Source organism: Grammomys surdaster, unplaced genomic scaffold, assembly GCF_004785775.1.
Source record: "Grammomys surdaster isolate TR1022 unplaced genomic scaffold, NIH_TR_1.0 125671, whole genome shotgun sequence".
Taxonomy (NCBI): domain Eukaryota; kingdom Metazoa; phylum Chordata; class Mammalia; order Rodentia; family Muridae; genus Grammomys; species Grammomys surdaster.
The window spans coordinates 561,228-585,165 of NW_021620508.1; the positions used below are offsets into that span (position 1 = coordinate 561,228).

A 23,938-nucleotide genomic window follows, 5' to 3' on the forward strand; every position below is an offset into this window, starting at 1 on the left:
AAATGCCAGACTTTGGGGAAATTTATTATACTTTCCCCCCACCCCCACCCCTTTTTTTTTCCTTCACGAAAATAAAAGTGAAGCCTTTAGAACCTTTTGCCTTTTACAGTGAGTGGAAGAACAAAGGTGGAGAAGCGGGCGTCTGATCGTCACCCGATCCTTTTCATTTTCATTCACTAAGCTACATACACTAGAGTGCCAAGAGCCGCTACGAGTAGCCGCCTGGTTCCGAGAGACCCGGCAGCCGGGACCCGCAGTTGGCCTGGCAACCGGTGAGGTCTCAGCGTCGCGCTCCTGACGTCATAGATGGGCGCCACACTTGAAGCGAGTGCGGGAAGCTGCGACTGCAGCTGAGCTCTGAGACAGCCATGGAACTAACGCAGGAAGAGCGGGAACTGAGTCGCTGGGCTGCTGAAGAGATGGGGTTGCCCCCAGCGGCTTGTCCCCGGGAATCGACGCTGCGCAGGTGAGGCTGCTTCTGGAGTAAGTGTTATGCCCAGGTCTCGGGACCTCCAAGACATCTCAAAGAATTGCCGTATCCGCTGTAGAGATACAGAAGAACCTTTTATTTCAAATCCAGGTTTGGACCGCAAGTTGCACAAAAGCGAAGTTGTGGCTCCGTGTCTAGTGTAGGGAATATATACAAGCAGGTTACATAGCGGGAGGGAAGTGGCGGATAAGGGAAGCTTTAATGTTTTTACAAACCGGTCGCAGATGTCTGGGAACTCTTTTGTTTTGTTTTGTTTGTTTGTTTTTGTTTTTCGAGACAGGGTTTCTCTGTGTAGCCCTGGCTGTCCTGGAACTCACTCAGTAGACCAGGCTGGCCTCGAACTCTGAAATCCGCCTGCCTCTGCCTCCCAAGTGCTGGGATTAAAGGCGGTGAGCCACCACCACCTGGCTGTCTGGGAACTCTTAATTGGCATGATTTCTCTCTAAGGATATATGGTTTTTGCTTTTCCCAAGGCCATAAGCCACCTGTGTTGGGGAGTGTTTTGGTCATCCATCAGAGTGCTTCAGGCGGCATGGAGGCTGCTGTACTGTTTTTATCTGTTCTCAAACTGATGTTGTCGTTCCCAGGATGTGGGTGCTATCAGAGTAATGATTTGAGGCCTTTGGCGTCTTTTTGGGAGGGGTCAGGTGGCGGGAAGGCGGATTTCTATGTGTGCGGGACTGAGGGGCAAGAGGGAAGGGCTGAGGCGGCGGCGGCGGCGGCGGCGGCGGCGAGCGCCAATCTGCTAGGCTTCTGGGGAAGTGCCCAAGCCCGCACTGGCCATTTAGCTCAGCTCCTTCATAAGGACTCCCCATCCTGGAATTAGCCTCAAGGCATAAGATCCCCGGCCCTCATCGAGAATGAGACAGATCTGCAGAATAAGGGAGTCCCTACAGCACCTCACCTCTGCCACTCTCGCCCTAAGCAAAGGTGACACTAGGCAGTTAGCAATGGCTGTTCTATTGGGGACAAAATCTGCAGAAACAGTAACACATGACCCTGTTATGAAAGACCATTTCCTGGGGTGGAGACCTCTTACACGCACCTCTGCAAGTGACTACAACTAAACCTCTCTCAGAAGAAAGAGAACCCTGTCGTGGAATAAGAATACCCTCACACTTAGGGAGAAGGCCACCCTCTCAGTGACACCCCCAGGCACACCCACAGAAGTGAGAAATCTTGGAACTTTCCACCACAACTGTGGGGGTGGTGGAGGGTGCTTCTCCTCCTGGGCAATGCCCCAAGCATACCTTATGCTGTATCCCTTCAGGCTGTGTCTGGGTCAGAGTGCTGACGTCTGGGCCTACATCGTACAGCATGTGCGTAGTCAGAGGTAAGCCAAACCTAGTGTGGGGGAGGGGGCTAGAGAATGGGAAAGACATAGGCAAGGCTCACAACAACTCCTCTCCCTCCCGCCATCTTTCCAATGCAGGACTATCAAGACAATCCAGGGAAACCTCCTCTGGTAACGGCTTCTTAAATTCATTGATTCCTATCTTCCCCCGTTTTGTCTAGCCTGGTTCACAACCAAGGCCTCTACTGCCTTAGTCATCTCCTAACTCCGGTCTCATTTCTCTAGGTATGGCCATCAGGACAATCCAAAGGTGAGACATCTGTGCTGTCCGTATTCTCTTTGAACCGAAAGTCAGCTTGCAAATATTTTGCTTTAGGCCCTGGAGGTGATGGGTCTGTGTTAAAGAACAGGCCCAGATCTTTGTGCTCCCAGGGGTTGTGGTCCAGGGGGAGCCAGGCACAAGATGGGGAACAGTGGTGTATGGACTTGGGGGATTGGTGTTGGAGAGAGGAAGGTCCTGAGTCCTCTAGTCTCAGTACTCAGGAAGAAGCAGAAGGATCACCAGGAGTGTAAGGCCAGCCTGGTCTACAGAATGAGACCTGGTCAAAAGTAGATAAACAAAACTGATAAGAGGAGAGAGGGAAGGGTGGCTTTGACAGAGCCGCTAAGGGGTACAAGGAAGAAGTCAGAACTAGGAGGGGGAACCTACAGAGGTGGCTCAACAATTACGAGCTGCTCTTGAAGAAGACCCCAGTTCACATCCCAGCATCCAGAGCAGATGGCTGACAGCCAACTCTGATTTCAGGTCTAGGGAATCTAACACCTTCTGGCCTCCACTGGTGCCTGCATGCATGCATGTGGTACACGCACATACACACACACACACACACACACACACACACACACACAAAGAAGCTGAGTATGTTGATACTTGCCTGTTATCCCAGCACTTGGATGCTAAAGCAAAAGGACTGTGAGTTTAAGGGCAGTCCAAGCTAGTTACATCCCAAACCCCTGTCTCAGTAAAAATTAAAATAACAATAATAATAAAAAGGCATATGACAGAGGTGTAGGAGTCACCACATAGACAGAAAACCAAGAGGATGGAGAGGCAATTCCAGGAAGGAGAGAACCAGGTAGGTTCTTAGTGCTTCTATGTCAGACCTGAGTCACTTAAAGAAAAATCTGTCAGCCATCTCCCAGGAGATGGGGTGAGGAGCCGAGTGCCACCCAGAAGGTAGTGCAGCCAGGCTAAGCCTCAGTGGGTCCAAGCATCTGACCTTCTGATCCTGTACCTGATCCCACCAGATACGTCGGAAGTTGGAGCTGGAAGCCACTGTGGCCCGCCTTCAGGCAGAGAACCAAGAGCTAGACCAGATCCTGAAACTGATGGATCAAGAGACTGAAGCTCAGGGTGACTCATGGGCCCAGCCAAATGGGCACTGAAACCCTGGGTGACAGAGGTGTTGACAGCCACCTCTGTTCCTCCCACAGATATAGCCATGACACAGACACTGCAGAGCTGCAAAGACACCCAGTATCGAACTCTTCTCCTCCAGGCCCAAGCTGGGGCTGTACGAAGACAGCAACGTGGGCTGCATGACTCCATGCAGCGGCTGCAAAATCAACTCAAGTGTCTGCAGGACATGCAAAGGTGGGGTTCAGTCTCCTCAGAGAGGTCAAACATTCTTCTCAGAAAACCCTGCATTCTGCCTGATTCCCTTCCTTTCAGAATTCTGAGCTTCTAGCCGTAACATAAGGGCTGTCGGGATGGGCAGTTTTATTATCTTGGGCACCTGGATTTATGGTGCCAACTGGATGTCTACAACACTGGCTTTGGAGAAACAAGCAAATACACAGAATAAGGCCCCACCCTGCTGGAGCTGATGTTCTCTTGCGTAGAAGGCAGATGGGAACCTAGGAAATACCTTATAGTTCCAGGTAGATGTAAATCCTGTGAAGGCCCGAAGGATGAAGGGAAAGGGGTAATGTTTAACTTGGGAGAGAAGTCTCCATGGTAACCTTAAAGGCCGCAGGTCAACTTGAGAAATGGACATCCAGGAGAATGTGTAGCCAAGCCTTGCTGGGCAGAGGGACAGTGTGAGAAGGTGGAGTGGGATAGGTGGCAGCTCTGTGGAACAGCACTCAGATCCAGCCTTGCTAGTCGTATAAGGATGAGGTGAGTCAAAGCGTGGATAGCGCTCAGAAGAGGCCTGCCAGCTGTTCTAATGTGACAGGAAAGTGTTATATTGGAGAGGGCCTGAAATTGTGCTGTGACAACAATCGTTAGGTCTCATAAGGGTGGTTTGGTTTGAATACATGGTTCTATTTTTATTTCTTTTCTGTATATAGGTGTTTATATTATGTATGGGTGGGTATATTATGTATATTATGCATGTCTGTGAACTATGGGTATGCCTGGTGCCCTCAGAAGCCAGAAGAAGGCACTGGCTTCTCTGGAACTGACAGCTGCCATATGGTTGCTGGGAATTGAACTCGGGACCTCTGGACGAGCAGCCAGTGTTCTTAACCTCTGAGCCATCTCTCCCTCTCATGGAGCTGTTTTCTGTAGCAGTGCTCAGCTTTGAATGTCAGACTTCACACATGCTAAGTAAGGGGTTTACCACTGATCTACATCTCTTACACTTTGTTTGGTTTTTGCTTTAGACAGTCTATGTAGACCAGAGTGGGCCCAACATGACAATGATCTGTTTGCCTCTGGCTCCTGCATGCTGGGATTACTACCTCACCTGGCCTGTGCCCTTTTGCTCGTTCATTTGAACACTTTGTGTGTGTGTGTGTGTGTGTGTACATGTGCCTGCGTGAGTTTATGTGCCCCACATGCATGCAGGTGTCCACTGGAGGCCAGAGGGCGTCAGATCCTCTAGAGCCAAAATATAGGCAGTTGTGAGCCAGGTCCCGTGCAAGAGCAAGAAGGGTTCTTAACCACTGCGCCACCTCTCCATCTCTCTGGCCCTGACTTGCTTTTTAAATTTACTTTCTATGAAATGTGAATCAGAGTCTCACTAGTTGACTAGACTGGCCTTAAGTATGCTTTGTAACCACAGCAGCTATGCCAGCTTTCCACAGTATTGGGATGACAGGCCTGTGCCAGGGCCAGCCAGATCTAGGTTTTTTTTTTTTTTTTTTTGGTTAGTGTTTTGAGACAGAGTAGTTCTGGCCAGCTGGCCTGAAACTTACTATGTAGCCCGGGAGGGGCTGGTGGTGGAGAGATAGATGCCCCAGGTTAAGAACACTGGCTACTCTTTCAGAGAGGACTGTGGTACAATCCCCACCACCCATGTGGGCACTCACTGTAGTCCATGTGGGCTTCAGGCTTTTAGTAACCTTCCTGTCTTAACCTCCTGAGAGCTAGGATTCAGCAGTTCTCAACCTGTGGGGTACGTTCCCCTTTGGGGTTGAAAGAACCATTCACAGGCATCACCTAAGACCATCAGAAAATACAGATATTTATACTGATTCATAACAGCAGCAATAGTACAGTTATGCAGTAGCAATGACAATAATTTTATGACTGGGGTCACCTTTAACATAGGAACTATATTAAAGAGTCACAGCGTTAGGAAGGTTGAGAACCACTGGCAATGGTTGAGAACCATTAGCTACGGTGCCTGACTGAAAACCCAGATTTTAATAGCATTGCAGACCTACAATAGGTCCTACCAGAGGGGACAGGAATAGGGAGACCAATGAGGAGGCTCATATAGGACACAACAGTGACCTGATCTGAGAGATAGCCCTTGAGCGTGGTAGTGCGAGGTATGAGGCACAGACGGCTGCTCTCCCGACTCCATCCCAATTCTACTTGTCCTTCCAGGAAAGCCAAAGTGGATGTGTCCTTTGGACCTGTGGTGTCAGCAGCCCCAGCCCTAGAGCCAGAGGTGTTGGTAAGAATTCTGGGCTGTCGGGCACTATGAGGAGTCAAGGATCAAGCAGAGGCCTAGAACTCACTAACACCCCATCCTCTTCTCCCTAGGGTGATGTCCGGGCAGCCTGCTCCCTCCGATCTCAATTCCTGAAGAACCTTCTGACTTCCCAGGCCAGGGGAGGCAGCATCCTGTGAGTGTTCTCAGCCTCTGAGACCCAGTGATGACCCAGGCTTGAGGGACGGGAGATTGCTAATTTATTAATTCCTCAGACAGTGGGTTTCTGGGTTATTTCAGTTCTGATCCCTGCCATGTGAGAGCTCCTAGGGTAGGAAGAGGCAGACCCACCATAGATGTTGACAGCCTAGGTAATCAGGGCTGTTTGGGGAGGGGAGGCCTGAGGCTCTGGGACACGGAGGAGGCCCCTACTCAGCTCTGGAGGTGGGGTGGGGGGCTCTGCCCAGGAGACTTAACAAGGATGAAGGGTAAAGAACTAAAGAGGGCACGTAGTGGCCCCAGGACAGCAAGTTCAGATAGTTGGGGAACTCAAGTCTAGTAGGCATAGATGGACTCAACATCCTTACCTGTATAATGGGGACAATGATAGCTCCTACTTACATGCTGTGGTGATAATTTAGAGGGTAATCGATGTGTCTTACAACATTCATTGTCCACTCACCCAAATCCACAGAAGCCCCTGTGATGACCACAGTGGAGCATCCTATCAGCAGTGGCTGACTTCAGTTGAGGTGAGAGGGCAAGGCTCCCAGGAAAGAGTCCCTCCTCCTACTCCATGATAAAACTTCCAGTCACCCCTAACCATCTAAGTCAGTGCCTCAGAGGCCTGGCTCACTCCCCTGCGTCATCCTGCTCTGCCCTCCAGACACTGCTGACAAACCACCCTGTAGGCCACATCCTGGCCGCCCTGGAGCACCTGGCCGCAGAACGGGAGTCAGAAATCCGGTCCCTGTGCTCTGAGGATGGGCTCAGAGAGGAGGCGCTGTCCAGGTGTGCAGTGAATGTCCCCATAGCCAGGCGCAGGCACGGTGACCGCAGATGGGGTGGAACCGAATGCCAGCCAGCAACGGGGGAAGGGAAAACCGATATTGACTACCCACACTCATCAATGCAAAGAGGCTGCTCCCTCAAGTGCTCTGTCCCCACCTCAGGCCTCAGGCACTGGACTCTTCAAACTCCAGCCAGGCCCTGCCGTCCACTGTCCACCTCATCCAGGTAACCCTAAGGCACTTTCCTGAGACCCACTGAAGCCCTCTCCCCATGGACCATGCTCACAAGGACCTTGCACCCGCAGGAGGGCTGGCAGGCTGTAGGTGCATTAGTTACCCAGAGGAGTGAGCTCCTGAGTGAGAGACAAACCCTGACTGGCTGCCTCCTGAGCCTAATGGAGGAGGTGGAGAGACTTTCGCTCGGATCCAGTGAGAGGTAAAGATACTCCCTCGGCAGAGGCTGGGGATAGTGGATGTGGCCCTACCCTAGGGACCCTTCACTTCCTCCCTTTCCTGGTGCTTGTTTCCTGGGGAATTGGGGGGTGGTGTTCTTCATGCCTCCCCAAAGATCTCATGTCCCCAGTGTGGATGCCAGTCTCTCTGTGCTCTTTCACTTCCACCCACCCCCTAGGAAAGTCCTGCTGCTGGAGCTCAGGCGCAGTGGCCTGTGGGCAGAGCTCAAGGCTCTTCATGCCCAGAGCCAGGAACTGGAGAGCACAGTCGGGCACCGGCAACTTCTGCTGCGGGAGCTGCAGGCCAAGAGGCAGCGGATTCTACAGTGGCGTCAGCTGGTGGTGAGATCCCAGGCCCAGTGGATGGTCAGGGTGGGGGTGTGGGGTCCAGAGACCAACAACTGGGTCTCCAGGGCTTCGCGGGATGGCTCAGCATTAAGAGGACTGACTATACTGGCTCATGGTGGCTTATGCCTTTAATCCCAGTGCCCGGGAGTCAGAGGCCTGTTATCTGTGAGTTCAAGGACAACCTGATCTATAAAGCTACTTCTAGGACAGATAGATACATAGAGAAACCCTGTCTTGACAAAAGATCACTAGCTGTCCTTCCAGAGACCCTGGTTTCAATTCCCAGCATTTACATGGCAGCTCACAACTGGGAGTTCGGTTCCAAGGGATGCGATGCCCTCTTTTGGCTTCTGTGGGTATGTGGCATACATGCAGTGCCTAGATATCCATACAGGAAAAACCCATATGCATAAAGTAAAAATAAATCTAAAAAATATATATATTAAAGAGATACAGAGAGGAGGGGTGAAGGAACAAATGAACCTGGCCTCTGTGGAAGTGAGGAGCCAGGGGAAGAGTCCCAGGAAGAAGCAGGACCTGTCCCTGTAAGAAGGAACGGATTGCCCTGGGCAGTGGGAAGAACAGGGAGCTAGTGTCTGCGGCTTTCTGACTCCCTAGGAGGAGAGGCAGGAACAGATCCGTCTGCTCATCAAGGGAAACTCAGCCAGCAAGACCCGCCTGAGCCGGGGTCCAGAGGAGGTAAGGTGAGTGTCGGGCAAGGCTTGGTGGGCCCTGTCCACCCTGCCCACTGTCTCCATCCCACAGGTGCTGGCCCTGATTCAGCAGAAGCTTGTTCCCACCTCTGAGGCTGTGGCACCACAGAGCCAAGAACTGCTGCGATGCTTGAAGGAAGAAGCCAAGCACCTGCCCCACGTTCTCCTGGGCCCCCTGCTGCCATCCCATGTCACAGGGTGAGGCTGGGGCCGGCCCTCTCTTCCCTCTGAAACCTAGTCAAATGAGTAGCTCCAAGGTGAGGTCCAGTGAGAGGAGAGCCCTGATCTCAGACAATGAGGGTGATGAAGAAGACACCAGACATCCACCTTGGGCCTCTACACACATTTGCACACACCTGCACATGCACATAAAGGCAGCCCAGGGCCTCCAGACTGTCAGACCTTATCCCACATCATCAGCCCAGTCTGGTCTCCCAGTCCTTAGGCCTATCTCCAAGTCCCTGTACCCCCAGAGCTTCTGCAAATCAAACTGCTTACTGTTGTTACTATCCCCCCAGGCTGAAGCCGCTATCCAGGATTCTACCATCCATCCATCAGCTGCACCCCACCACCCCAAGGGGCTCCAGCCTCATCTTCATGAGTCACACACTGGGGCTGCCTATAGGGAAAGTAAGTATCCATGACCTGTGACCTGTCTGCCCATCCCAATCCCAACCCTGTAGCCACGGTGACCATCCTTCCCCTGCCCCCAGGCATCTGAACTACTGCTTCCAAAGGCTGCCTCTCTCCGACAAGACCTTCTGTTTCTCCAAGATCAGTGGGGTTTCCGAAGAGGAAATCTCTGTGTGAAGACCAGTCTGCCTCCGGGACCATCCACTCAGGGTATGTTGACCCCGCCTGCTTTCCAGATCAGCATTCTGTCAGGTCTGCACCACTATGGGCTTCCTGAAGTGCTAAAAACCCCCGGTACTGCAGCGTGCTGGAAACATGCTTGCTTCAGCTGCACAGTAAGCTCTTACTGTGTGTTGTGTTGTCCTCCCCCCCGCCCCCGCCCTCGCCCCCCCTCCCCCCAGTTGCAGAGCAGGGAACTCAGGTACACAGTAGAATGGAGGTTGGTTGGTTTACTTCTTTTGTCTTTTGGTGTGTATCTCACTGTGTAGTCCAGGCTGTCTTCAAACTTGAGATCCTCTTGCCTCTGCCTCCTAAGGCCTACACCCTGCCCCCACTCCACCAGCCCAGGCAAGAGCTTGGCTGTGAATGTGGGTCCCGTCCCAATCCCAACCCCACGGTTAGACGTGGATCTGACTATAAGGCTACACAGCCCATCCATTTGCCGGGTATCGCTCACTGCCTTCAGAGCACCTTGTGTTGTTTTAGCGTGTGTGCAACCCCATGTTTGTGAAGGTCAGAGGACAACTTGTTGGAGCCTGTCCTCTCCTTCCACCAAGTGGATCCCAGGGCTCAAACTCAGGTAGTTGGGCGTGGCAGCAAACACTGCTATCTGCTGAACCATCTTGATGTTCCAGTGTTCTTTTGTTGTTGTTTTGTTATTGTCTATTGAGGCAGGGTCTGGCCAAGCAGCCTAAGCTGGCCTCAGACAAGCAATTTGTTCCCTCAGCTTGCCAAATGCTGGTGTTATAACCTCGCACCACTACCTCGGCCTCATGGTTATCTTGAACTCTTTTTGTTTGTTTGGTTGGTTTGGTTTGGTTTCTCTGTGTAGCCCTGGCTGTCCTGGAACTTACTCTGTAGACCAGGTTGGCCTCGAACTCACAGAGATCTGCCTGCTAGGATTAAAGGTGTGAGCTACCACCACCTGGCTATGTATCTGTAACAGCTCCTGGATCCCTCTATTCTAAAGAAGAATTTTGTTCCCTTTCTTCCTGACCTCCCTCCCCCCAAACGATCCATAACCCCCATGTCAGCTCATCAGCAAGCCCTCAGAGTCCAAATTCGGGGTTCTGGGCTACCAGATCTGCTCCCGCCACAATAACTCATGACTCAGAATTCCCAGAGTTGACAGGCCTAGATAACGAACATGTAGAGTCATGGTGGAGGTCACAGACAGGGTACTCAGTGACTGATGCTTTGTATTCACATTCAGTGGGGTCTGTTCTGGCGCAATGGGGACTAGGCCAGTCACCATCCTGGGGAAAACAGTGCAAGAGTGGAAGGTTGGAGCAGGGTGAGAAGGCCTTGGGAAAGATGGTGAGTTAGTTAGAGCCCAGGGAGTAGAGTGCTTGCCTAGCATACCCACAGCCCTGGCCTTCATACCAGGACTGCATAAAACTATGTGTGGCGGTTGGGAATAGTGGCGTACACCTTTAGTCCCAGTACTGTGGAGGCAGAGGCAGGTATGAGTGCAAAATAAGTGGAATCTACATAGTAAGTTCCAGGCCAGCTAGGCCTACAGAGTGAAGCCTGTCCCCAAGAAAAGGGGAGGTGGCTAGGGAGATGGCTCAGTGGTCAAGAGCACTTGTTCTTGCAGAGGCCCTGGTTCAGTCCCCAGCACCCACGTGGCAGCTCACAACATCTGTGATTCCAGTTTCAGGGGACCTGCTGCTGTCTTCTGATTTCTTCAGGCACCAGGCACACATGTGCATACACATACATGAAGGCAAAACACTAATAATAAACGTTATATATATATATATATATATATATATATATATATATATATACACACACACACACACACACACACACACACACACACACGTATGAACACACCTGCAGATCCAGTACTTGGGAAGTAAAGGCCGGAGGATCAGAAGGCTCAGTGTCATCCTCACATAGCAAGTTTGAGGCGAGCCTGTACTACATTAGACCTTGCCTCAAAAGGAAAAAATAACAGGCCAGTTGTGACATGCACCTTTAATCCCAGTACTCAGGAGTTAGAGGCAGAAAGGTCTCTGTAAGTGTGAGGCCACCCTGGCTCACATATGGAGTTCTAGGACAGCCAGGGCTACAGAGACCTTGTCCTGAAAAAGAAAGGAAAACCAAAAAGTATGGTGTCTCATGTAGGCTCTGGAGTTAGCTCAGATTTTCCCCAGAAGGGAACAGAAATCACAGAATGCAAACTGTCTGAGGAGTCTGGACTTAGCGGAGTTGTTGGGGGCGGGGGATACTGGGGAACCTAGAAGGCACTGGGGGACAGGTTTCTGAGCAAGAGATGGAGAAGCTTCTGGCTAACACGGAAGGTGACCAAAATGGAAGACTAAGGCCTGGAACCTGGGAAAGAGGCCACAGAGAAGAAAGGGAGACACTGAGGTGGCCAAGTTCTGTGTGTGACAGAGACTGGTAGGCCACAGGGTAGACGATGGGAAAGTCCAGGTTGAGGCCTCGAAGGTGGCATCCTTGCAATGGGGGGCCCCTGAAGCTGCCTCTCCACTTGTAACCTCCAGAGCTGCTGCAGATCCAAGGATCCCAGGAAAAAGAGCAGAATGAGAACCTGGGGCAGACCATGAAGAAGCTGATGAACCTGCTGAAACAGACACTGGAGATCGAGATCCCAGAGTTCCAGGGCATCGTTGAGGACTGGTGAGAGGGGAGCATTTGAATAACTGGGGGCTGTGCTTCATGGCGTAGCTGTCACCATGGGAGGGGCTGGAGGACGGGCCTTCCTCAGACATGCCTTTCCCCAGGTGGAAGCAGCCCGGCCAAGCTGTCCTCTCTGAGGAGCTCCGTCAGGGCCTGTCCCTGCCCCAGTGGCAGCTGCGCTGGGTGCAGGCCCAAGGAGCACTGCAGCAGCCACACAAATGAGGAGGCGGTGAGGAGCAGACTCAAGACTTGCAGTTTAGCCCAGTGCTCTACACCTACTGTCTCTACTCAGGAGACTGAGGAAAGAGGACTGCTGTTGATTTCTAAGCCAGCCTGGGCTACACAGCAAGTTCCAAGACAGCCTAGGCTACATAGTGAGACCCTATTTCAAAAATAAATAGTATTTAACTCCCAAATTTCACCTTCCTCAATAAAGCATTTGAAAGAAAGTACTGCCCAGTTTTATCCACTTAGTCTTGGCACAGGACCTGCGGTTCCCCTCTGGCTGTCGCTCTGTGGTTCCTCCCAGGCCTTGCACTGCCCTGTCCACTAAAGCCAAGAGAAAGAGGGAAGGTGAACTCTGGACCATACACCTTGAAGTGGCTGCTTCACTGTCCTCCTCAGCAGAAGCCCCTGCCTTCAGGGAACTAGTGGCCTAGGAGAGTGAGGTAGCCAGCTGGCAAGGTAGACGACTATGGTGCAGCGGAACTTGACTGCCATGGGTAGGTTAAGCAGGGTACTGTGTGGGAGAGAGTACTCAGGGCAGAGCTATGCTGGTAAGGTGATCAGGGAGCACAGCAGTGCCTTGCCAGAACAGAGCCCTATGCAGGGCAGGTCAAGAGATGACAGTGTCCTCTACGGCTCTGTTTAGTCAGTCTGTGACCGTAGCCCAGGCAGATAGCCCACAGCTCTAGCATCTGGAACATCTTGGAATCTCCCATGCAACTTCAGTGTTACAGCTTCTTGTTCCAGTGTCTGGGATCCACACATGATCTTCTGGGTTCCTCCAAAGGACTTGGGTCACATCTCCAGCTCTGCCCTCTGTAGCTCTCTAGGCTCTGGTTGACTCCACTGCCGCTGCTGTTCTTGGTGATCATCCCATGGTACTGGCATCTCTTATACACTGGGGTCTTCTGCTCCAACTAGGCTCCTTCACCAAAATCTACATTCTTCCAAACAAAAGCATGGTTCAGCCTATCACAGCAATACCCCAATCCCTGGTACCAACTTCTGCCTTAGTTAGTGTTTTACTGCTGTGAACAGACACTTGATTTTCCAAAAACATGCACTATAAATAAAATGACAATGTAATAACAATGAACAATCCTAGTGAGTTGAAGGCCAGTCTGGTGTACATATTAAGTCCCAGGCTAGACTATCTCAAAAAGAAAAAGTAATAAAAAATTTAATGTTTAAAAAAACTTCAATTATCTCTATATATCTCTAGTATAAAAGCCAATAATTTGTTCTGTGCCTGTAATCCCAGCACTTGAAAGCCTGAGGCAGGAAGATTTTTTTTTTGTTTTTTTCTTTCGAGGCAGGTTTTTTTTCTCTGTGCAGCCCTGGCTGTCCTGGAACTCACTCTGTAGACCAGGCTGGCCTCGAACTCAGAAATCCGCCTGCCTCTGCCTCCCAAGTGCTGGGATTAGAGGTGTGCGCCACCACTGCCCGACAGGCAGGAAGATCTCTTAAAAAGTTCGAAGCACCCTAGGGAGTTCCATGCCTGGGCTCAAAACCAAACCAAACCCCAAAATGAAAAAAAAAACACATGGAGGCAGTCAGTAAAATTTTGTTCAAAAAGAGAATAATGAACTGACCCCTGGCAGTGTATCTGTCAACTGACGGCGGAAGACCCCGACTCTGACTTTGCGGTGTTTACAAACTTCTGGAAGGGCCTCGGAACTTCCGTGCCTCCTCAAAGTTCCGGCTTCCACAGCGGGGTGGGTCAAAGTGACGTTGCTTCGCGCTCATTCGTCCACCTTCCTCTACGAGGGCGTGGCCTGCCCGTACTGCCGCTCTCCGTCAAACGAGAGGCCCTTCCGGGACCCTGTCTTTCCGACACTCTAATTGGCTAGTACTCGTCCTGGGGGTGTGGCCATGTCGCATTAGCCCCTGTTCTTAAACCTACGTCCTCACGCAGCGCATCCGTCGCGGTAATCCTTACGTCATCGGCCGGCTCCCACCCTGAGGAGACAGGGACTCGACCGTAGAACCCGCGGCGGCGGCTGGAAGGAGCGGTGAAGGCCATGGCATCAGCGATGGCCGGAGCGGGGCCGGCTCCGGGACTCCCGGTGGCGGGAGGGCCCGTGGTCCCGGGGCCTGGTGTCGGCATTCCGGGCAAGAGCGGCGAGGAACGCTTGAAAGAAATGGAGGCGGAGATGGCCCTGTAAGGCCCTGAGTGGGAAAAATAAAAGCTATTTCGCGGCAATCCCACTCAACCCTGGAGCCTCCAGGGCTTCAGAAACCTGAGATGTGGTTCTATAAGGGGCCGTGGGACCCGAGGGACGCGGGGAGGCGTTGGCTGTGATGAAGGCGCTTCATCCACTGTTGGCTGGGCGTCTGGAAGTGCCCAGCCCCTCAGGCTTGGTGAGACCTGACCTATGGTATCTGTCCCATTCCCCCAGGTTTGAGCAAGAAGTACTGGGAGCTCCGGTGACCGGAATCCCAGCTGCTGTGCCTGCGGTGCCCACGGTAGAGGCGATGCAGGTTCCCCCAGCTCCTGTGATCCGCCCAATTATCGCCACCAACACATACCAACAGGTAAGGCGGGAGCTACCGCTTATGAGTCGGGAGAACACAATGGTTTGATCCCAGTAAGGGCTTATCTATGGAGATCGATTGACGTTTTGGCTGGCCAGAGACTCGGGATGCAAGACAGTATATTTAATCCATTGGGAACTAGTATTCTACGGCATCCTGTCCGGTAGAACTTTCTGCAGTTGTAGAATATTCTATATAAACATCTCCTTAAAGTTTACACTCACAGGTTTGGGATGTAGTTCAGTGATAGAGGACTTAGTCTTTGCAGTAACCCTATTTTCTAAGCCCACCACAACGACCAAAATAATAGTAAAATGTATGTTTGTGTTAAGTCGTTCCCAAGCCAAACTGATAATGTTCCAGGTGCTTAATAGTCAGCTGTAAGAAAGAAGGAAACAGAGAGGAACTATTTAAATGAACCCCAGCAGAAGAAACTTGTTAATGCTGTTCACAGTTATTAGGTGGGCTGGGACACAGCTTAGTGGTAGATCTCATGCCTGGCGTGTCAAAACCATAGGTTCAGTCCCTTGTATTGGGGAGAACAAAAAAGATGAAAAGCAGCTCTTGTGCCGTCTGTACACTAGGCACTGTTCTAAGCAGGGCTTGTATAGGAGAAAACAAAGCAGAAGTTTCTTGTTTCTTTGGCCGTACAGTGGTAAGGAGAGCAGAGGTTTATGAGCAGTCGGGGAAGGCCTTTTTGTTTGGTATTAGTAAAGCAAAGACATAAACGAGACCATGGAACCATGCAGATATCTGGAGTGATGGTATCCCAGGCAAAAAGCCGTCCATGCAAAGACTGAGACAACACTGTCTTCTTGTTCATGCAACAGCAGAGAGGTCAGTGGCTAGAGAGGATTGAGACAGTGAGGAAGCTAGATCTAGACTCTTAGCTTTTCCCTTTGGAATGAGGAAGCACTAGAGTAGGTGCGTGGTAATGGTCTGACTTACAAGCTGAGCAAGTGCCTTTGGCTGTCCAGATAATACACTAGAGAGGGAAAGGGGGAGCTCACGGAGATGGAGGAAGAGGCTAATAATCCAGGTAAGGTAGCGGTAGATAGACAACAGGGGCGACAAGTCGGACATTAGGTAAGATAGTGTGGGGTCTGCAGCCTCTCCCTGAACATGCCTGCTCTCAGAAATGACAGGGACCTGGTTAGTTCTTGGATGGGAGATAGTCCTATAGGGAATCTAAGTCAGAGAAATTGATACTGGGAGATATTAATAATAATAATATCTTAAGCTATTAAGCAGTGGTACCGTACGCCTTTAATCCCAGCACTTGGAAGGCAGAGGCAGGCGGATCTTTGTGAGTCTGAGGTCAGCCTGGTCTACAGATGGAGTTACAGTACTTCCAGGGTTACACAGAAACCCTGTCTTCAAAACAACAAAAATAGCTTTACCTAGTATGGCACCAGAAGCCCCAGTGAAGAGGGACCTTGTAGCAGACCCTGACTGGTCACCAGCCCCGTAAAACACAGGGTAAAAGTATTAACCTGCCAGGGGAGCCAGCATCTCTGAGCCAGGACTCCTCCTCCCCAATAGGTCCAGCAGACCCTGGAGGCCCGGGCAGCTGCTGCAGCCACAGTAGTTCCTCCCATGGTGGGAGGCCCTCCTTTTGTGGGCCCAGGTAAGTAACAAAATGAGGGGCCCTGTTTCAGGTGGGGTGGTAAGAAGGGGTGTCCAAGGTTGCCTCCCACCATCCTCATGTCTTCTCCCCACAGTTGGCTTTGGCCCTGCTGATCGTAGTCACCTGGACAGTCCTGAAGCTCGAGAGGCCATGTTCCTGAGGCGAGCAGGTAGGTTGGAGACCAAGACCTCACTGTGGCCGGGCACACTTGCTGAGGTTCAGGTTCAGGAACTCTGGCTTTGCCCTGCTGTAGCTCCCTTCTCCAGCCTGATACTGTCTTTGTACAGTACATCCCTGACCATGTCCTTCCCTGACGCTCCAGTCACTGGGCTCATCGGACCCTCTCAGAGCCAGTCCCATCCTCACTCGTCATTGCAGAGCTTCACAAGTCTCCCAGCTGTAGCACCTGCTGGCGAGCTCTTCCGTTTGCTCACTGTGCTCATTAGCTTTTGCCTCCTCTGACAAGTAAGCTTTGTGAAGGACAGACATCTTGATTTTTGTCACATGGTAAACATGACATACGACCACCGAGAGGAGATGGGCTGTCTAGACTAGCACCAGGTGGCTGACTGGTAGTCAGGATGCTGTGTGACTCGGTCCCATGCAGAGGCATATGTCCCAGCTCATATGTCAGCAAATCAAGGGACTTTCTCTCTTCTGCTGTGTGTCAATCAGCTATGACCCTCAAACCTTCCTGCCCACCAGCCACTGCCCACACCTACACACAATCACATACTGCTGGGTTATATGACATTACTTGTGAGAATATGTGGTGAGATGTGTTCTCGGTTGAATGTAAAATTTTGTTAGCTGTATTTTATATATTAATGCTGTTCTGCTCTTGTTGTGCTGGGGATGAACCCAGGGCCAAGAGTGTGATCTATACTAAGCTATATCCAAGCCCTTGGCTTTTAGAGATAAGACCTTACTCTGCAGCCCAGGTTGGCACAGACTGAAACCCCCTGAGTCTGCCTCCTGAGCGCTACACTTACTGGCATGTCCCTCTCTTCCCATCTTTCTTTTTAATCTGATGACGTCTGACAAATGTTAACATCTACTCTTTAGTAAGTTAGTGAAAATCTGACTTGGTCGCCTGCCCAGCTCCCTATCCAGCTGGGCCCTCAGAAGCCGGGAAGGCTGTTTTGATGCCTCTCAGTCTTTCTCCTGGAGCTCCTCAACCTCACCCCAACCCATATCCTCTGGAATATCACCTATACCGGAAGGAAAGGTTTTCCTTATAAATGCTCTCCGAGGCGGTGACATTTCTACTCACCCTTTGCTTGACTGCTTTCATTATCCTGAGGTCCTACCACATGGGTCCATTTCTCCAGGAGGCCTCTATTCCCCCCACAGGTTGGCTGGGTCAGGGTGCTCTTGCCTCTGACAGTTCTGTGGGCTGCCCTTCTCTGGCAGTGCATGGATTGCCTCCTATCCTAGGCCAAGAGCACCAAATGACTGTGTGCTCTACTGGGTTCCTAGCGCTGTTCCCAACAGGCTTAGGCCTACAGGAAATCCTCACAGTCACTGTGAGTAAATCGATGGCAAGACCACTTCAGCTTCTAGAAGGCTCCTCAGCCTCTTCTCCAGGATTCCCTGGGTGCTCAGAACACCTACACAAACACCTTGTCCCAAGTCCCTTTCCCCCATGACACCCCCATCTCTCTCTCCCACAGCTGTGGCCCCTCAGAGGGCCCCTATCCTGCGTCCTGCCTTCGTCCCCCACGTGCTACAGAGAGCAGGTGAGGGGCCAGGGTCATGATCCCTGCCAAGCAATTTCTCCCAAGCCATAGGACTCCCCCACTAACACTCTGACAGATTCTGCTCTTTCTTCTGCAGCTGGCGGCCCCCGACCTATGGCCCTGAGGCCTCCACACCAGGCCCTGGTTGGACCCCCTCTGCCTGGGCCTCCTGGACCACCCATGATGCTGCCACCAATGGCTCGGGCACCTGGACCACCCCTGGGTTCTATGGCTGCTCTGAGACCTCCACTGGTAAGTGGAAACTGACTACTGTGGTTTAAGGTACAGTGGGTGGGACTCCCAGTCTTGACTTACATTTAATCTTTCTTTCCCTGACTCTGCTTCCGCATCTTTGTATCCCTCTTCTTTTATTTCTTTGTATGACAAAAAAACTTGGCTTTCTTTGCTCTTTGGAGACAATAACTTTTTATGTAGCTCAGGATAGCTAGGTCTTGTAGTCTTCCTGCCTCTCGGCCTCCCAAGTGATGAGGCCTGTGGACCATGGCAGCTTTCTCCTATGCGGAAGATGATGAAGAGAAACACCTACTGTGGATTAGTTCCATGTGTTTCTGTTTTCCTTAACCTGTGTACGTTCACCGTCTCCTTTGCTGCCTGCATTTCTCTGTGTCCAGCTACTGTATTGCTTTGCTCACTGTTCCCTGGCTCCCAGACCCTTGCTTTGTATACAATGGGGGTAGTAAAATGCAAGCCTGTGAACTGCCCACTCCTCACACCCTCCTCTTGCCCACAGGAAGAGCCAGCAGCTCCTCGAGAGCTAGGCCTGGGCCTTGGTTTAGGCCTGAAGGAGAAGGAAGAGGCAGCAGTGGCCGCCGCAGCTGGGCTGGAGGAAGCCAGTGCAGCAGTGGCAGTAGGGGCGGGAGGAGCCCCGGCTGGGCCTGCAGTCATTGGTCCCAGCCTCCCGCTGGCCCTCGCCATGCCCTTGCCTGAGCCCGAACCCTTGCCCCTCCCGCTGGAGGTGGTACGTGGCCTGCTGCCTCCACTTCGGATTCCTGAGCTCCTGTCTCTGCGTCCACGACCTCGGCCCCCAAGGCCTGAGCCTCCTCCTGGCCTCATGGCCCTAGAGGTAAGCAGGGAATGTGCAGAGAGGGGACAACAAGGGCCAGGAGAGAGCAGCAGCCCATGAGCTTCCACACACAGGAAGATGGTCATCTGGCCAGAGGGTGATGGGGTGAGGGGAGGCAGCCCCTCAGACTCCACATCTGGAAGCAGATCTAGTACTTGAATGGGAGATGCCATGGCTGGAGGCATTGCAGAGCACGAGAATTCCAACCCTCCTCCCTTTCCCCTGTAGGTCCCAGAGCCACTGGGTGAAGACAAGAAGAAAGGCAAGCCAGAGAAGTTGAAGCGCTGCATCCGCACGGCCGCGGGGAGCAGCTGGGAGGACCCCAGCCTGCTGGAGTGGGATGCCGGTGAGTGGCCAGGATGAGAGAGAGGCTGGATGTCACCCATCCAGGAACAGGCTGCACTGAGTTTTCAGGGCCACCAACAGGAACACGGAAGCAGGGGGACTCCACAGTGCCTGGAGGGCGGGACTCTCTTCACCGTGGTGGGAAATGGTGGGCATAATTGGTCTCTAGGGTGATGTCACTCTGTAGCCCAGGCCGGCTGTAACTTTCAGTCTTTTTGACTCAGTCTTCTGAGTAATGGAATTACAGATGTGAGCCGCCATGCCCTGTTTGTTACTGAGGGCTTTCAGACCTGTGCTCACGGGGAACCAGGCCTGCTGAAGGCCACAAGGATCTTGTTTCAACTTCATATGAAAACCTTAAAACACATAGTGGGACAGTGAATAACCTGCCTGCTGCCTAGATTCCACAGCTAACATTCTGGTGTATTTGCTTTATTCCTGTGTGCTTAGGTTTTCCATATTCTCCAACCCATGCACACACGTGCACACACACAGTCACGCACCCTCACACACGCTGTCACACAAAGCTAGGGACAGATTTCAAGGCCGCGTGCATGCTAGGTATTCATAGAATCCTGCCTTCACAAAGTCATGTCCATACCCTCATTACTTAGTGTTTGCAATAAGAATTGATTTGTGTTTGTTTTTTTTGGTTTTGTTGTTGTTGTTGTTTTGTTTTGTTTTTGGGGGGTTTTTTTGTCTTTTGTTTTTTGTTTTTCGAGACAGGGTTTCTCTGTGTAGCCCTGGCTATCCTGGAACTCACTCTGTAGACCAGGCTGTCCTCGAACTCAGAAATCCACCTGCCTCTGCCTCCCAAGTGCTGGGATTAAAGGCGTGCGCCACCACCGCCCGGCTGCAATAAGAATTGAAATTATTACTTTTGTTGTTTTGTGAGGTGGGGGATCCCAGACTGACCTCAGACTCATTATGTAGCCAAGTAAGGTTTTGAATTTCTGCCTCTTCTGCCTCTGCATGTGAAGCTGGCATGTACCAACACTCTTCAGTTTACGCAGTGCCAAATTTAATCCAAGGGTGTGGTCAGTTCTACCACCTGCTTATCATCTCTAGCCTACTACTTTGTTTTTAAATACCTCAGAATTCACACCTAAGGAAGACATTTTCTCATGTCATAATACTATTACAACAGCTAAGAAAATAGTTATAATTGATGTATTTACAAGCTCTCTATGTAGCCAACGCCAGTCATGAGCTTATCATTCTGTTCTGTCAGCTTCCCAAATGCTAGAACTACACACGTGCAAGCTTTACTTATACCCAGCTTCTGCTTTTTTTCTTTGTTCTGATTAAACTGGCCTATAGAGGTGGGCCGTGTAGCTCAGTGGTGGAGCATTTGCCTAGCTTATGTTAGCACCTGAGTTCCGCCTCCCAATAGTGCAGAAGAAAAATTGAACAAACTGACGGCAGACAGATGCTTTAGTGGTGAAAGAGTTTTTTGGTTTTTGGTTTTTGGTTTTTGGTTTTGTTTTGTTTTTTTTGTTTTTTTGTTTTTTTGGTTTGGTTTTTCGAGACAGGGTTTCTCTGTGTAGCCCTGGCTGTCCTGGAACTCACTCTGTAGACCAGGCTAGCCTCGAACTCTCGAACTCAGAAGTCTGCCTGCCTCTGCCTCCCAAGTGCTGGGATTAAAGGCGTGCGCCACCACCGCCCGGCGGTGAAAGAGTTCTTACTACTCCTGCAGAGGACCTTAGTTCAGTTCCTACATGAAGCCACTCACAACTGCTTATAACTCCAGCTCCAGGGGATCTGAGACTTTTCACCCCGGGAACAGCAGCGCTCACGTGTGCACCTTCCCCCCACAGACATATACATGTACTTAAGAAATAAAAACTTTAGGCCAGGTATGATGGCGTACTTCAGAGGCAGGCAGATCTTGGGAGTTCGAGGCCAGCCTAGTCTACGTAGCAGGTTCCAGGCCAGCCAGGACTGCATATCGAGATGTCTATGAGTTTAAGTCCAGCCTAGTTTATATAGGAACTTCCAGGTCAACCAGGGACATCATGAGACTTTGTCTCAAAAAAAAAAAAAGTTTTTTTTTTCTTTAAAAAAAGAAGCTAGCTAAGTCCTAAACCCAAAATAAATGTGTAAACATTCATGCAGAACTGGGGAGAGAAGGTGTCTAGATTCCAGCCAGCATCCTGCATGCTGGCCCAGGTTCACGGATATAAAGCCAGGTGGGCAGGGGGACAGCCTGGTGGCACCTCTGCTTGCTTGAACACCCCTGCAAACTTTGCCAGATTATCAGCCTCAGCAGGAAGCATGCTTCTTATAAGAAGTGAGAAGAACACCTGCTCACAAAGATGTGTTAGCTGGCCTAGCCAGGTGGCACATGGCTTGATCCCAGCACTCGGGAGGCAGAACCAGATGGATCTCTGGGTGTTGAAGGCCAGTCAGGGCTACATAGTGAGACCCTTCCCTCCACACTCCAAATAAAAGGTTTTAGCTGAGAGGTCACCTTGTGGACGCTTGGCTTCAGGACGCACCTCTGTAGCCATTTTCTTATGAAGATGGTCTTGCCAGCATGCCTAACTTATATCTTATATACATTTTCTTTTTTTAAGTTGCTAGGTCAATGGCCTTGCTAGAAAAATCTCAGAATAGGTTGTCAGGCAATTTCCTCTTGGGGTAGCCTAACCCACTCTCACATGGTATCGTTAATCACCTTGGAAGCCATGAGGCAGCCTCAGCCATAGCTGAGGACAGAGCAAACTGCCTTTAACCCCAGCCCTCGGCTGCTGCCTCCTTCCCTGGGACAGGGCTGTGGCCTGGTGCCATTAACTTGATCATTCCGGTCTCACGTCCCTATTTCTACAGAGGAGGACAGGGCATGCCCTACTAGAGGTACAGGCCTTCAGGATAAGCCCAAGAGTGGTGACTGAGGTCTCCTTGGAGAAGGGCCAGGCAGTGTGTTCCCGTGTCAATGTGGGGTCAAAGACTTTCAGAGGTGGCCCAGGAGGCTGGTGAGTGCCAGAGGCTCACAGGACCACGGAAAGACTAAAGCGAAGACAGCATTGAAGCTTCATTGTAGAAAGAAATGACCACCGAAGGTGAGGGAAGGCTGTGCTGTTAGAGGTTAAAGGTGTGTTCACGCCCGTACTCCCGCACATGGGAGGTTGAGGCCAGCCTGAGCTACTACATAACAAGAACCTATTTCAAAGGGAAAATAGGGTAAGACTCTGCAACCAGATACCTGAACTCCTCCTAGCTCTCTGCTTGACTTGAGTTCAGGCAGTAACTTGATTCCTCTGCCTCTGTGGGAAAGGGCCTAGGAAATTCCAGAGGCTTACCTGGGAGGCTGCCTGACACACGGGTCACCGCTACATGGGTATCGGCAGGTATTAACTGAAGGTCCTGGGCAAAGACTGGGCATGGCAGAGCGCTTGGGAATGCTCTGACTCCGACCTCTTCTCTCCTAACCCAGATGACTTCCGGATCTTCTGTGGGGATCTGGGCAATGAGGTGAACGATGACATCTTGGCACGAGCCTTCAGCCGCTTCCCGTCCTTCCTTAAGGCTAAGGTGATCCGTGACAAGCGCACAGGCAAAACAAAGGGCTATGGCTTTGTCAGCTTCAAGGACCCCAGTGACTACGTGCGGGCCATGCGTGAGATGAATGGTGAGTGAGGCCTCTCCCGGGGAGAGTGGGGGTGGTGGAAACCTAACTCCCAAATCTGACCTGGAGCCTTCCTTCCCACAGGGAAGTACGTGGGCTCTCGCCCCATCAAGCTTCGCAAGAGCATGTGGAAGGACCGGAACCTGGACGTGGTCCGTAAGAAGCAGAAGGAAAAGAAAAAGTTGGGCCTCAGATAGGGTCTGTGGCTAGGCACCCGCTCCCACCTGGCTGTGCGCTAGCTCCTTCCAACAGTTGTCTGTGGGAAACCCCCAGCTGTCCACTCACCTGTCCCAAAACCAGTTTCAATAAATTACCTTCATTTCCATTTCTGACTGGACTTAGAAACTATTGCCCAACAGGCCCTGGCTCACCCCGCCTGAAAACTGAGAACTTTGAAAGTTTACCCAGCAAACATTCAGATGAACAATGTGTCTAGTCTGTGGCCATTACTACTTTTGATGGGTTTTTTGCAGAATGTGTGTGTGTGTGCGCGCGTGTGCGCCCGAGCGTGCATGTGCACACACCTGTGCAAGCTCCTTCCACTGTGGGCTTTAGGGATCAAACGGTCATCAGACTTGGTAGCGAGTATCTTTGCCCACTGAGTCGTCTCACCAGCTTCCTTGATGGGATCTTGTATGTTCCTGGCTGGCCTCAAACATGGATGTGGTTTACAACTATGCTCCAGGGGCAAGCATTTGAGGCCTGCCTGGGCCACATAACAAGAACATGTTTTTTTTTTTTGTTTTTTCGAGACAGGGTTTCTCTGTGTAGCCCTGGCTGTCCTGGAACTCACTCAGTAGACCAGGCTGGCCTCGAACTCAGAAATCCGCCTGCCTCTGCCTCCCAAGTGCTGGCATTAAAGGCGTGCGCCACCACCACTTGGCAAGAACTTGTTTTAAAAGGGGAGACTCGGCACACACCTTTAATCCCAGCACTTGGGAGGCAGAGGCAGGCGGATTTCTGAGTTCGAGGCCAGCCTGGTCTACTGAGTGAGTTCCAGGACAGCCAGGGCTACACAGAGAAACCCTGTCTCAAAAAAACAAAAAAAGGGGGGGGGGGATAC

At 51.4% G+C, this 23,938-nt stretch overlaps 2 protein-coding genes across 5 annotated transcripts; both read left to right on the forward strand.

The window, feature by feature from the left end:
• The first annotated feature begins 302 nt into the window (after window positions 1-302).
• Window positions 303-12,141, forward strand: Haus5 (HAUS augmin like complex subunit 5). Of its 3 annotated transcripts, XM_028787677.1 has the most exons (19): window positions 303-466; window positions 1,761-1,823; window positions 1,923-1,955; window positions 2,070-2,094; window positions 3,093-3,198; window positions 3,279-3,438; window positions 5,623-5,692; window positions 5,782-5,864; window positions 6,363-6,420; window positions 6,555-6,679; window positions 6,841-6,904; window positions 6,984-7,114; window positions 7,310-7,472; window positions 8,097-8,177; window positions 8,244-8,389; window positions 8,710-8,821; window positions 8,905-9,034; window positions 11,557-11,692; window positions 11,797-12,141. In XM_028787677.1, the coding sequence occupies exons 1-19, from the start codon at window positions 369-371 to the stop codon at window positions 11,912-11,914; spliced, it is 1,902 nt and encodes a 633-aa protein (XP_028643510.1). In that variant the 5' UTR covers window positions 303-368; the 3' UTR covers window positions 11,915-12,141. The 3 variants fall into 3 exon arrangements, with proteins under 3 accessions (XP_028643510.1, XP_028643509.1, XP_028643511.1); XM_028787676.1 differs by lacking the exons at window positions 11,557-11,692; window positions 11,797-12,141 and having other exon boundaries at window positions 331-466; window positions 8,905-10,691; XM_028787678.1 differs by lacking the exons at window positions 11,557-11,692; window positions 11,797-12,141 and having other exon boundaries at window positions 331-466; window positions 8,929-10,691.
• Window positions 12,142-13,788: 1,647 nt separating this feature from the next.
• On the forward strand, window positions 13,789-23,200 carry Rbm42 (RNA binding motif protein 42). 2 transcript variants are annotated; one of them, XM_028787584.1, is made up of 10 exons: window positions 13,789-14,078; window positions 14,317-14,452; window positions 15,995-16,079; window positions 16,174-16,248; window positions 17,753-17,818; window positions 17,895-18,070; window positions 18,570-18,902; window positions 19,131-19,248; window positions 22,684-22,878; window positions 22,960-23,200. In XM_028787584.1, the coding sequence occupies exons 1-10, from the start codon at window positions 13,939-13,941 to the stop codon at window positions 23,070-23,072; spliced, it is 1,437 nt and encodes a 478-aa protein (XP_028643417.1). In that variant the 5' UTR covers window positions 13,789-13,938; the 3' UTR covers window positions 23,073-23,200. The 2 variants fall into 2 exon arrangements, with proteins under 2 accessions (XP_028643417.1, XP_028643418.1); XM_028787585.1 differs by lacking the exon at window positions 17,753-17,818 and having other exon boundaries at window positions 13,860-14,078; window positions 17,916-18,070.
• The last annotated feature ends 738 nt before the right edge of the window (window positions 23,201-23,938 follow it).

Coding starts and splice junctions, on each gene's coding strand:
- Haus5 (XM_028787676.1), top strand. CDS start 369: ATGGAACTAACGCAGGAAGAGCGGGAACTGAGTCGCTGGGCTGCTGAA. Junction 1,824..1,922: donor CAGCATGTGCGTAGTCAGAG/GTAAGCCAAACC, acceptor TTTCCAATGCAG/GACTATCAAGACAATCCAGG. Junction 6,421..6,554: donor AGTGGCTGACTTCAGTTGAG/GTGAGAGGGCAA, acceptor TCTGCCCTCCAG/ACACTGCTGACAAACCACCC.
- Rbm42 (XM_028787584.1), top strand. CDS start 13,939: ATGGCATCAGCGATGGCCGGAGCGGGGCCGGCTCCGGGACTCCCGGTG. Junction 14,453..15,994: donor CCACCAACACATACCAACAG/GTAAGGCGGGAG, acceptor CCTCCCCAATAG/GTCCAGCAGACCCTGGAGGC. Junction 16,080..16,173: donor CCCTCCTTTTGTGGGCCCAG/GTAAGTAACAAA, acceptor TTCTCCCCACAG/TTGGCTTTGGCCCTGCTGAT.